Below are 13,404 nucleotides of genomic sequence, written 5' to 3'. Positions count from 1 at the left end.
TTTCCATGACTCGTTCAACCCTTTATTTATTTATTTATTCATTCAATTTTCTATACCGTTCTTCCAGGAGAGCTCAGAATGGTTTACGTGAATTTATTCAGGTACTCAAGCATATTTTCCTCTCTGTCCTGGTGGGCTAACAATCTATCTGGGGCAATGGTGGGGGGGGGGGATTAAGTGACTTGCCCAGGGTCACAAAGAGCAGCATGGGTTTGAACCCATAACCCCAGGGTGCTGGGGCTGTAGCTTTAACCACTGCGCCGTCCTCTCTGAAACCCATCCTGTCCAAAGTGTGGAAGGTGAATGGGGGCCGAGTCCTATAATAAGCCAGTAACCGCATACTGCTACTATTTAAAAAATAAACCTTTTACTGTCAGTATAATGATGATAACAAAGGGTTTATATGGATCTATACGCAAACGGAGGTTGCAGACGCTGGTTTCACCCCAGCACTCGAAGGCAGAGCACCGTGACAGGAGAGGAATAGCTCAGGCAGCGGCAGTGCGAGACGCACACAGATCACTGCCCCATCGCAACACAGGTACAGTGCATGCGGGAGAAGCAGAAACTCCACAGACAGACACATACAACAGACACTCACAAACTCACAGAGGACAGATACAGCACAGGCAGAAGCAGTAGAAGCTCCAGAGCTAGACACACAGAGCAGGTACAGCACAGGCAGAAGCAGTAGAAGCTCCAGAGCTAGACACACAGAGCAGGTACAGCACAGGCAGAAGCAGTAGAAGCTCCAGAGCTAGACACACAGAGCAGGTACAGCACAGGCAGAAGCAGTAGAAGCTCCAGAGCTAGACACACAGAGCAGGTACAGCACAGGCAGAAGCAGTAGAAGCTCCAGAGCTAGACACACAGAGCAGGTACAGCACAGGCAGAAGCAGTAGAAGCTCCAGAGCTAGACACACAGAGCAGGTACAGCACAGGCAGAAGCAGTAGAAGCTCCAGAGCTAGACACACAGAGCAGGTACAGCACAGGCAGGAGCAGCCCATTCCCTCGGCCGTTCTCACTGCTGTATTTCATGCTATTGGGCTAAGAAGGAGCTCAAATCATGGAAGCAACTGCAATGTCCACAGTGTCCTTGTTGACAACTAACTTGCCCTGTAGTGTCAGTCGTGGCAACAATTCAGACTCCGGCCCAAGCGCGCTCCACACACTCCAAGCAAGCTGGTCAGAGAATAATGGATACATGCTGAGTTCCTGTCTTGTATGGTCCCCACCCCCTACTCTCGTTTCAGAACTGATTGCTTCTTCTGAACGTGGTAGAAGTGACCGTCCAGGTGCCAGAAATCCACGGCAAAGAGGCCGAAGAGGAAGAACATCATCATCGCTGCTGTCCATTCACAAATGGCCGCCACGGATTTCAGGTCCTGAATGTGAAAAACCATCACTGGTGTCCCCAGAGTGAAGGAAAGCCATTAGCAGAAAGCAACCTTCCATTCTGCCCTTCGCTCCTCTTTCTCCACTCCCCACTCCCTCTCTCCTTCCTCTCATCCCTTCATATGAGCCTTCTTCCAACATTATTTTGTAACCCGCCTAGATTTTAGGCGGGAAAGAAGTTTTAAAATTAAATCAATCTTTTTTGTCTTGTTGCTGTTATCCCTTGGTCTGCCAGCTCGCTCCACTGCATTCAGGATGGCATACTCCAGTCCTAAAAAGAGCTGAGTTAGAAATCTCTGCATGATTCCATCAGGCTGACAAAGGGCCAGATTCAGCAAATGGCACCAGTGGTGCCAGTCATGCCTTCTTCTCTACCCCTGCTGCTCCTTGCATGCCCCCACGTCACACTCACGCCCTCCCTTCCCACTTCTTACCCCTTTAAATCTTCACCAGCGCGAGCAGCTTCTCCAGCCTGCTGCTCTCACTGGCATTGGCTTTCCCTCTGATGTCACTTCCTGGCCATGCGACCCAGAAGTGATTTCAGAGGGAGCCAGGCTGGCGTGAGCAGCAGGCCAGAGTAGTTGCTCATGTTAGCAAGATATTAAAGAGGTATTGGGGGAGGGTGCAAGTGTGGCATGGGGGGGGGGGAGGCGGAGAGGTGCCAGTGTCCCCACCAAAATGTTTCTAGGGGCAGTCCGTCCCCTCCCCTTACTACTCCACTGAATGACACTCAGATTTAGGCCAAAACACAAATATGGGGAAAATATCCTTTAACAAACATCTGTTGAACAGATACTGGGAAACTGCACTGGGGACCCTGGAGTTTTTGGAAGATAAGTTCACTTTTTACTTTTTTTGAGATTGTGGAGCTTTTTGAATTTTCTTGCAAAGAACACATCCCATGCGATGATTGGGCGGAGAGACCTAGTTTGGGGAGCGCTTCCTTGAGAGGTCTCCGGGTCTCTGAGTATATATTACATCTATACATTGTCGATACAGAGACATTGGCAATATATGACATATATGTCTGGGAATATCAAGGTTTTGTAATTCATTCTATAAAGGGCACGCTATGCCAAGCACTTTCTACAGCAGTGTCTCTCAAACTGTGTGCCACCGCACAGTGGTGTGCCCCGAAGAGATTCCAGGTATGTCTCGAGAGATTCCAGAATTTTATTTCATTTTTAAAAAGTCCCTTACACGAGAATAGATGACTTGTATGTCATGTACGCATGAGTCTTGTCAATGCTATTAGTGTCTGTGTGTAAGGAAACAACCGCCCAGACAAGCATCGTTCTTTGATGTGATTGGTCCTTGAAAATTTAACGGCAAGTAATTTTAGTTTTTTTTTTTTTATGCAGTAGTTATCCCAAATTGAGCAACAAATTATTGTTTGGACCTTCTTATCTTTGCGAACTTGGATTTCCAGCTTTGACAGAAATTAAATCAGAAAAAAAGAGAACGACTGCAGATGGTGGATGATGAAATGCGTGTTTGCTTGTTGATTATCGAGCCACATTAAGTTAATTTGCACTCAAAAACAAGCACATCCATCGCATTGATTAGCATTTCTATTCTATCTACTTTAATTTCACCATTGTTACAATTACCCATACATAGCTTAAAGAACTTTAAATAAAAAACTCAGAATTTAAGTTTTTGTTGGTTTTGCAATTTTATAATTTAAATTATAATGTGCCATGAAAAACATTTGCTCCGTTTAGTCTGCCAGAGCTAAAAAGGTGTGAGAGACACTGCTCTATAGAATAGCGCTTAGTGCAGATTCCTGCACCCAAAACGTACAGCTAATGAAAATCCTGGTGCGCTTGTCGGAGGCACAACCAGGAATTCTAAAAGTTTTGGAATGCCGTAACCCACCTATGCCCCTTCCATGGCTACACCCTTGTTGGGTTGCACACGATACATTATAAGCTTACAGCGTTACAGAGGAGACCATAGGTGGATGCATGTGTAAGTCCAAATTAGTGACAATGCCAACGCCTGAATTATTAACGGCTCAGTGCACCCAAATTTGGACGACCTTTATAGAATCAGAGAGATAGAAACCTTTCTTCCCTCCTGAACAAGGCACCCTTAAGACCCTCCCCAATCCCCCCCTCCTTCCCCAACCCTCAGCAAAAGAAGATGTAAGACTGGATGGAGGATAGGGGATGGAAAGGATACTCATGATGATGAGAGCTGTGCAGAGCAGGCAGAGGCAGAAACGCAGTGGCCCGACCCACTTGCCACCGTGCCGTGGCTTCACTTGGTATGTGAGGGCCGTCTGAAGCCAGAAGTATGCCATGCCCACATAGAAAGCCAGGATGGACCCCACCAAGTGTGTCTCAGTCTGGTTGGTTTTCTGGAAGGAGGAGGAACATGTTGGTACCAGAACAAAGTTAGCCTTATTTTACTATGAGACTCTCATAGGTACAAAACGTTGGAACTGGTTTTAATTTCCCTAGTTTTTGTCGGAAATCTAAGCATTATGATGTCACATAAGGCATTTCTCACACTGCTGGAACCAATCAGACAGCTGCGATTGTATGAGATCACTGGGGCATTGTTCTTAACATGGCTGCCCAGGGGATCGTGGGCCCTAGGAAATGGAATGGGTTGTGGAAAGGCTGCAGAATGATATATTTAAAAAGATCAGACTTTATCAAGATCTGATTAAGGAATAAAAAAAATGGCTGATTGCCTCGTTCAGGTTTGACAAACTGCAGTGATTGTTATTTCATTTTTATTATTATTTAAAATACCTGGCTCTGATATGCAGCTGGTGACAATCAGCGTTTGGCTGACCGTTGCCGTCATTATCGACAGAAATTAAGTGCAGGCCCATATCTGGGCTCTGGCACTGAGTTTCTGGATATATGGTGCTAGTGAAACCATAGCTGATTTGTTGGCTATGGGTTAACGCATAAAGACAGGATATTGTCCTATTTAGGTGGTGACCTTGGCTGGTTTACGTGCTGAATGTCAACACTTAACCGGCCACGTGCTGACTTCACCCCCCCCAGAACACCTCCCAAAATAGCCAATTCTGCTTTGAACATTAAAGGGGAAATTCCCTATCGGCTCCTAAGTTAATTGAAGAACAATGTTAGAAATGTCAAAAACAGCAAGGTTGAAGCGCCTACCGATGCCTAAATAAAAGGCACTGGAATTGCGCCTACACTGGCGCTTTAGGCTGTCCAACGCTTTTAAATTGTACATCGCTTAGAAAATTTGTATAAACGATTCATCAAACGTTAATAAAACTTGAAACTTAAGTGGCATTAAGCGCCCTAAAGCACCGACATAGGCATGAATCACGCAAAGATAGGCGCCAGGAAAGTAGGCCTTGAAAACCTTAGCCTACATTTCCGGTGCTTAACTTTCCTATAGATGTGATTCTGAAACCGGCGCCAATGTGTGATTGGAATGCAATCGGCGGCCACTTTTAAGGCGGCGCCAATATCAGCACCAGTTACAGAATCCAGGTGTAACTGGACACATTCAGGAGAGCTCTCTAGTTAAGTGCCACTGAATATATAGCCCCAAACAAGCGACTTAGCCAACCAAGAGCTGTTTCTGGCCAGTTAAATTGGTTTGATAATTGTCCCCTGTGTATTCATGGGATTGCTTGCTTTATCTGTGCTGATGGGATGTGGGGCAGGGAGGGAGGTGTGCAGGCACCCCAAGCTAGGCCACAGTGGAGGAAGGGGGTTACTGCTCTAGCAATGTCATGGTTCTTACCTGGAAGTTGCCAACTAAGGAGATCCCTAGCATCATGACCACTCCTAGGATCAGGCTGATGGTGTTCAGGCGACAGTGGCACCCATAGTCTCGGATCTGTTGAAAACGGATGAAGCTGATCCAGAGCCCTAGGGAAGAAGGTTCTTAAGTTGCATGTGATACATCAACTCACCCTCACTGTGCTTTCAGAGGCCCTAAATGCAGGTGACCAAGAGCTTCTCAAGATGTGGTACATGACATATGCCACTGACTGACCACTAGTTATGGTAGATAACATCTACCAAACCCAAGAGGTTTGGTCTACACAACAACTGGAGGATGTAAGTTGTGAACTAACTTCCAATTATGAAGAAGGAGTGGCTTACTCTGGATTCTACTGTATAGAGGTCACCAAAAGCTGAGTGCCTAATTTTGGGTGCCCAGGACAGATGTACACACAAATTGATAGTTTAATAAAATGCTTAACATACCACCCTTCAGCATCTGTCAGAGTGGTGTACAATCAATAAGAAATACAAAGTATTCTTCTACTCCCTGTCAAATGTAAACATTTTTTTGAAAGAGGAAAAAGGCCTCAGGAGCCGCGGAGAGCAAATGCTACACTGCAGCTATGAAGAAAAGAGCTGTACAACCTTACTGGCTCTCCTGCAAAACTCTGGTGTGACCTCATTTAGAACATCGTATACAATTCTGGATCAAAAAGAGTAGTGACAGTAAAACCCAAACGATTTCAAAAAATGTCACTCACCAGCAGGGGGCAACCTCTCTAAGATCCAACATTGAAATTCAAAAATTCATAGCTGAAATTCACTGCTGAATCATCAATGATTGCTGCATATTTAAAACGTTTTTGAGGCTTTTTCTCCATCTGTTTTCGAATTTCAATGTTGGATCTTTGAGAGGTAGCACACTGCTGGTGAGTGACATTTTTTGGAATCGTTTGGATACAATTCTGGATACCACACCTTCAAAAAGATGTAAACAGGATGGAGTCAGTCCAGAGAAAGGCTACTAAAATGGTCGGTGGTCTTTATCATAAGGTGTATGGAGATGGAATTAAAGATCTTAATATGTATACTTTGGAGGAAAGGCAAGAGAGGAGAGATATGATAGAGATGTTTAAATACCTACGTGATATAAATACCGGTACCGGGAAAGATGGTAGAGGCGCTGATAAAAGACCGCATCATTGATCACCTAGACGGACACAATCTGATGAGGACCAGTCAGCACGGCTTCAGCAAAGGACGATCTTGCTTGACGAACCTGCTGCACTTCTTCGAGGGAGTCAACAGGCAGATAGACAAGGGTGACCCAGTCGACATTATATATCTGGATTTTCAGAAGGCATTCGACAAGGTTCCGCATGAACGACTTCTTCGGAAAATTGAGAACCATGGAATAGAGGGTGAACTACTCACGTGGATTAGAAACTGGCTAACAGATAGGAAACAGAGAGTGGGGGTAAATGGACAATACTCTGACTGGAAGAACGTCACCAGTGGGATGCCGCAGGGCTCGGTGCTTGGACCCGTGCTCTTCAACATATTCATAAATGATCTGGAAATAGGTACGATGAGTGAGGTGATTAAATTTGCGGACGATACGAAGTTATTCAGAGTAGTGAAGACGCAGGGGGACTGTGAAGACCTGCAACACGACATAACCATGCTTGAGAAATAGGCAACAACATGGCAAATGAGGTTCAACGTGGATAAGTGTAAAGTAATGCATGTTGGTATCAAAAATCCCATGCACGAATACAGGATGTCCGGGGCGGTACTTGGGGAGACCCCCCAGGAAAGGGATTTGGGAGTACTGATTGACAAGTCGATGAAGCCGTCTGCACAATGTTCGGCGGTGGCGAAAAGGGCAAACAGAATGCTAGGAATGATTAAGAAGGGAATCACGAATAGATCGGAGAAGGTAATCATGCCGCTGTACTGGGCCATGGTACGCCCTCACATGGAATACTGCGTCCAGCATTGGTCGCCGTACATGAAGAAGGACATGGCACTACTCGAAAGGGTCCAGAGAAGAGCAACTAAAATGGTTAAGGGGTTGGAGGAGCTGCCGTACAATGAGAGATTAGAGAAGCTGGGCCTCTTCTACCTTGAAAAGAGGAGATTGAGAGGGGACATGATCGAAACATTCAAGATAATGAAGGGATTAGATTCAGTAGATAAAGATAGATTGTTCACCCTCTCCAAGGCAGAGAAGACGAGAGGGCACTCTCTAAAGTTAAAAGGGGATAGATTCCGTACAAACGTAAGGAAGTTCTTCTTCACCCAGAGAGTGGTGGAGAGCTGGAATGCTCTTCCAGAGGCTGTTATAGGGGAAAACACCCTCCAGGGATTCAAGACAAGGTTGGACAAGTTCTTGCTGAACCAGAACGAACGCAGGTAGGGTTGGTCTCGGTTAGGGCACAGGTCTTTGACCTGGGGGCCGCCACGTGAGCGGACTGCTGGGTGCGATGGACCGCTGGTCTGACCCAGCAGCGGCAATTCTTATGTTCTTACATGAGACAAGTCTCTTTAATTTGAAAGGAAGCTCCAGAATGAGGGCACAGGATGAAGTTAAGAGGTGATAAGTTTCAGGAGTAATCTAAGGAAATACTTTTTTACAAAAAGGGTGGTAAATGCATGGTAGAGGTGATGGAGACAAAGACTGTGTCTGAATTCAAGAAAGCATGTGGGATTTCTTAGGGGGAGGAAGAGATAGTTGATGCTGAGGATGAGCAGACTGGATGGGCCATTTGGTTTTTATCTGCCATCATGTTTCTATAACCATAATGCTCTATGACCTCACAATGCAGGTGTAAAGAGCCTTAGCCTATAGGAAGAGGAGATGCAAATGTTAAGAGCCGTAGCCAATAGGGAGAGGAGGAGATAGTGAATGCTGCGGATGGGCAGACTGGATGGGCCATTTGGCTTTTATCTGCCATCATGTTTCTCTGTTTCTATAACCATAAAGCTCTATGACCTCACAATGCAGGTGTAAAGAGCCTTAGCCTATAGGAAGGGGAGATGCAAATGTTAAGAGCCTTAGCCAATAGGGAGAGGAGGAGATAGTGGATGCTCTGGATGGGCCATTGGGCCTTTATCTATCATCATGTTAATATGTTTCTATAACCATAATGCTTTATGACATCTCAATGCAAGCGCTAAGAGCCTTAGCCAATAGGGAGAGGAGGAGATAGTGGATGCTTCGGATGGGCCATTTGGCCTTTATCTGCCATCATGTTACAATGTTTCTATATAACTAGTTATATATCACAATATAATGAATTTATATAATCATTTATATCAAACTAGTATTTTAGTCCGTTACATTAATGGGTGCTAGAATATATGTCTGTCTGTCTTTCTTTCTGTGTCTCTCTCTCTCTCCCGCTGTCTTTCTTTCTGTCTGTCTCTCTCCCTGCCCCCCTTTGTCTGTCTGTCTTTCTGTGTCTCTCTCTCTGCCCCTGTGCCTTTCTTCTTTTCTTTCTGTCTCCCTTCCTCTCGCTGTCTGGCTTTCTTTCTATCTATCTGTCTCTCCCCCCCCACTTCCGTGTGCAGCAGCCACAGCTGCATTCCCTCCCCCTCCATGTCCCTGTGCAGCAGCATTTCCTCCCCCTCCACTACTTCCCTGTAAAGTAGCATTTAGATCCCCCCTTCCCTGTGGAGCAGCCACAGCAGCAGCAGCATTCCCTCCCACCCCACCCCACTTCCCTGTGCAGCAGCAGCGTTTCCTTCACCCCCCTTTCCCTTCCCTCAGTCTTGCCTGCTCCCTTAGTCCCTTGCCACCCCCACCCTTCCCTTCCTGTGGTCCGACAAACCTGACGATTCCAGCAGCGTGTGCAGCACTCTACACACGCTGCTTTGAGGCCTTTTACTGCCCTGATGTACTCTGGCACGTCCCTGATGACATCATCAGAGACGCAGCAGAGCAAATCAGGGCAGTAAGAGGCCCCGAAGCAGCGTATGTAGAGTGCTGCACACGCTGCTGGAATCAGCTGGTTTGGAGTTGGGACCAGGGCATCCCTTCGCGGCTGGAGTGTTTTGGGCTTCCCTTCCCGCGAGGTGTCACCGCGGCTCCTCTCGATCCCGCCAGCATCGGAAGCCTTCTCCGACGCTGGTGCGGCTGGTGAGAGGAGCCGACACGGAGAGCAGGGAGTCCAGCGCTGACATCTAGTCCTGCCGGTGAGTGGTAGGTGCTGGGAAGTAAGGCTGGGGACTCGCGCGTGCGCACTCCTGCGGCCACAGACCTGCGGATCATGGAAGCATGCAAATAGGAGTGCGCATGCGCATGGTAGGCTTTTATTATATAGGATAATTTCTTTTTTTCTTTAAATAGTGCTCAGATCCACAACCTTAAGTGGTTAAGTGTATAAAACAAAACACAGGCTGCCATCAGACCATCATAGCACCATTTATGTCTGTACCACCTTATATCATTATAAATAAACTTATTAATAAAGACTTAAAGAACTTATCTTTTCTGGTGGTAAATTTCCATTCGAAGGTTACGTGACAGGCAGCTCAGCGTTATAAAGTGCTTATGCATAATTTTAAAAGACTCCTGGAAGCCATGAAATACAAGTCTTCCCTTCGACTCGAGTTTCGCGATGTGTGTGCTTCCTCAGGAAGGGATTATCTTGATTCAGCCACCAGGGAGGGACCAACCCAATGTTCCTACCACGCAGGCAACTAACAGACAAAGCTGAATCAAGATAATCCCTGAGGATGCACGCACATTCGGAAACTCGAGTCGAAGGAAGACTTGTGTTTCATGGCTTCCAGGAGTCTTTTAAAATTATGCATAAGCACTTTATAACGCTGAGCTGCCTGTCACATGACCTTTGAATACAAATTTACCACCAGAAAAGATAAGTTCTTTAAGTCTTTATTAATAAGTTTATTTATAATGATATAAGGTGGTACAGACATAAATGGTGCTATGATGGTCTGATGGCAGCCTGTGTTTTGTTTTATAAATTTGAACACTTAAGGTTGTGGGTCTGAATACTATTTAAAGAAAATAAGAAATAAAGAAATTATTTGATATAAATGATTATATAAATTCATTATATTGTGATATATAACTAGTTATTTAGTATATTATCACAATTATAGAATTGTATTGTTCCCTATCAGTAGTAAATACAATGTTTCTATAACTCTATGACATCACAATGCAAGTGTTAAGAGCCTTAGCCAATAGGGAGAGAAGGAGATAGTGGATAGACCATGTGGCCTATATCCGCCATCAAATTTCTATGTTTCTGTGTATGCCTATGACCCACCCATGACCCCTCCCATGGCCACACACCCCTAGAAGTTGTACATGATAAAAATTCCGTGCATGACTTCTAGAATCAGGACTAAGAGCAGTTCCATGCGTAATTGCTACTTGGTCCAATTAACATAAATTTAAGCCAATAATTTAATAGCCAATTATTAAATTAGGTTGCATGCCCAAATGATCTTATTCTATAAACTGTGTGAAGTTGGATACCCAATTTTATCAAATTAGGTGTTCTTAAAAACTTGAGCTATTGAAGGTCAAAAGGGCACTTCCCTGTAATGGCTCCAGGTCATGGCTACCCCTCACCCAGATAAGCAATAGAATAGATCAAGCTTATATAAGTGTCCTACCACCATCTTATCTCAAAGTCTATAGCAGGGGTGCCCAATAGGTCGATCTATGTGTACAGTGTGCTTTGTGGGTTTTTTTAAAAATTTTATTATTGGTAGATCATTTTGACTTGGTCATTTTAAAAGTAGTTCGCAAGCCCAAAAAGTGTGGGCACCCCTGGTCTATAGTGTTCTACTTACCGAGAACGGCCCCGATATTAAGAACCTGGGCAAATATACAGCTCTGAGGTGAATAGGTTCCACAGGTGCTAGAAAAGAGAAAGATCAGGGATCTGCAATTAGTGTTACCATGACTGGTACAAAAACAGATGCACTGGAAACTATGCACTATGGCTCCCAGGTAAAAGACAGATGTTAGGAAGAAGAATGAGCTTTGAGGATCCATGAAATCACAAACCACTGTTCAGCACCATGACAACTGGACAGTTCCTGAGAGGGACAAATGGGCATTTCTGAAGTCTCTGAACATTTTAAAGATTTTACAAAAGAACAGCCAGTGAAGAGAAGGGGAAGTGAGTGTAATCCTGCAGTGTAAGATCTCTCAGCTATCTGGATTATGATGATGCAACTGTGTTCTGCACTTTAGAGTGAGTGGGAGAGATTTATTTAATTTTCTATACTGTTCTCCGGTGTCAGGTCAAAAGCGCGCGGGACAAAGGCGCGTCCAGACAATTGAGTGTAGTGCGAGGCACGCGCCTCTCAAAATTACTGTTTTTAGGGCTCCGACGGGGGGGCGTGGGGGGGGGGGAAACCACCCCACTTTACTTAATAGACATCGCGCCGCGTTGTGGGGGCATTGTGGGGTGTGTGGGGGGTTGTAACCAGTGTTCCCGCTAAGCTGCGTTGACGTGCGCACGCGCACAAAATATTACCTCGCAGCGCACAAGTTTCTCGTCGCAGCGCACACAGTGTAGAGCACAGTTCTTCAACCGCCGGTCCGCAAACAAAATCTTGCCGGTCCGCGAAGGATTCGGTCCCCGCCGCAACGAAAGGCCGGCGTCAGCTGACTTGCAACTTCCTGTTGCAGTCGCTGTGCCGGGACTCCTGCCTTCGCCGGGACTCCTGCCTTCCACCGCGTTTGCCTCCTGCCTTGTCTCCGCACCTCCAGACCAGCAGCGGCAGCTGTGTATGCTTTTAACTTCGGCACAGAGCTGCCCCTAATCAATAGTTTAGCGCGGTTTCATAAGGCAGCCTCGGGGCCTTTGCTAGGCCGGCCCACATCGTATCATCGAAGCGGGCCGGCTATCAAAGGCCCCGAGGCTGCCTCATGAAACCGCGCTAAACTATTGATTAGGGGCAGCTCTGTGCCGAAGTTAAAAGCATACAGAGCTGCCGCTGCTGGTCTGAACTCTTGGGCCGCTGAAGGAGGGCAAAAAGCAGCTGTCCTGGAGGTTTCCCTTCCTCTCGCCTTTACAGGTTCCTTTTTTCCACCTTTTTTTTTTCCTTCAAACGGCAACGAGCCCCAGCATCGACATCAATCAAGTAAGTTCCACTGTCAATCAAGCGGTTCTGCTCGGCCAAAGCTTCCCCTGTGACATGAGCCACCCTCAGGGGAAAGAAAGTGACCCACAAAGGTGAGGGGAAGGGGGGCAGATGATGGAAGTTGGGGGGGGGGGAGAGAGAGAGAGAGAGAGAAGGGGCAGATGATGGAATGGAGGAGATGAGAGAGAGAGAGAAGGGGACAGATGATGGAAGTGAGAAGAAGGGAGAGAGAGCAGAAGGCAGATGGATGTCAGTTGAGAAGGGAGAGCAGATGCTGAATGGAAGTGGGGAAAGAACACATACTGGATGGAAGGAGGAGATAAATAAAGGGGGAAGAAAATAGTAAGATAATGGAGGGGTGAGGGAAAGGGGTGACAAGCTGTGTGTAGACACAGTGAAAAGAGGGAAACGGGACTAAATAGTAAGAAAGAATTTAATTTAGATGGAGGCAGAAAATAGAGAAGGAAGACCAGAGAAGAAAAGGGAAGAGAGAGCAGAGAATGATCAGATCTGAGTGGAGGAAATGAGAAGAGAGATATGCTAAAAACCACAGGGGGGAGGGAAGGATAGAGATGCCAGACCATGAGGGGAACAGAAGGAAGATGATGGATGCTAGACCAAATTGGGGGGTGGGGGGGGGGCAGGAGGAGAGATGGCAGGGAAAGACAGACAGTGAATGGAAGGGGCAGATGCTGGACTGAAGAGACAGAGAAGGTTATCATGCTGCTGTACCGGGCCATGGTACGCCCTCACCTGGAGTACTGCGTCCAGCACTGGTACTTTAAGAAGGACACGGTACTACTCGAAAGGATCCAGAGAAGAGCAACTAAAATGGTTAAGGGGCTGGAGGAGTTGCCGTACAGCGAAAGATTAGAGAAACTGGGCCTCTTCTCCCTTGAGCAGAGGAGATTGAGAGGGGACATGATAGAAACATTCAAGGTACTGAAGGGAATAGACTTAGTAGCTAAGGCAGGGAGAACGAGAGGGCACTCTCTAAAGTTGAAAGGGGATAGATTCCATACAAACGTAAGGAAGTTCTGTGGTAGAAAGCAACATATTTATTTGGCTCATAACTTGCTGGCGCCCGATATTTTTAGCTCACAGTGAAAAAAGTTTGCTCACAACACCCGCCCGCTTAGAGGGAAC

At 46.2% G+C, this 13,404-nt stretch overlaps 1 protein-coding gene across 2 annotated transcripts in view; it reads right to left on the bottom strand.

Annotated features, from left to right (window-relative positions):
- Positions 1 to 345: 345 nt before the first annotated feature.
- Positions 346 to 13,404, bottom strand: part of TMEM150B (transmembrane protein 150B) — a 28,455-nt gene continuing 15,396 nt past the window's right edge. For both annotated transcript variants that reach the window (XM_033961345.1, XM_033961346.1), the window contains 4 exons: positions 10,957 to 11,024; positions 5,138 to 5,265; positions 3,581 to 3,758; positions 346 to 1,406 (listed from right to left, as the gene is read on the bottom strand). In XM_033961345.1, the coding sequence (XP_033817236.1) occupies positions 1,240 to 1,406; positions 3,581 to 3,758; positions 5,138 to 5,265; positions 10,957 to 11,024 (541 nt within the window). In that variant the 3' untranslated portion in view covers positions 346 to 1,239. The remainder of the gene's footprint in view (positions 1,407 to 3,580; positions 3,759 to 5,137; positions 5,266 to 10,956; positions 11,025 to 13,404) is intronic.

Source organism: Geotrypetes seraphini, chromosome 10 (genome assembly GCF_902459505.1).
Source record: "Geotrypetes seraphini chromosome 10, aGeoSer1.1, whole genome shotgun sequence".
NCBI classification, from domain to species: Eukaryota; Metazoa; Chordata; class Amphibia; order Gymnophiona; family Dermophiidae; genus Geotrypetes; species Geotrypetes seraphini.
Note: the sequence above shows the minus strand (reverse complement) of the source record. Positions and strands in the feature narration are given on the sequence as shown.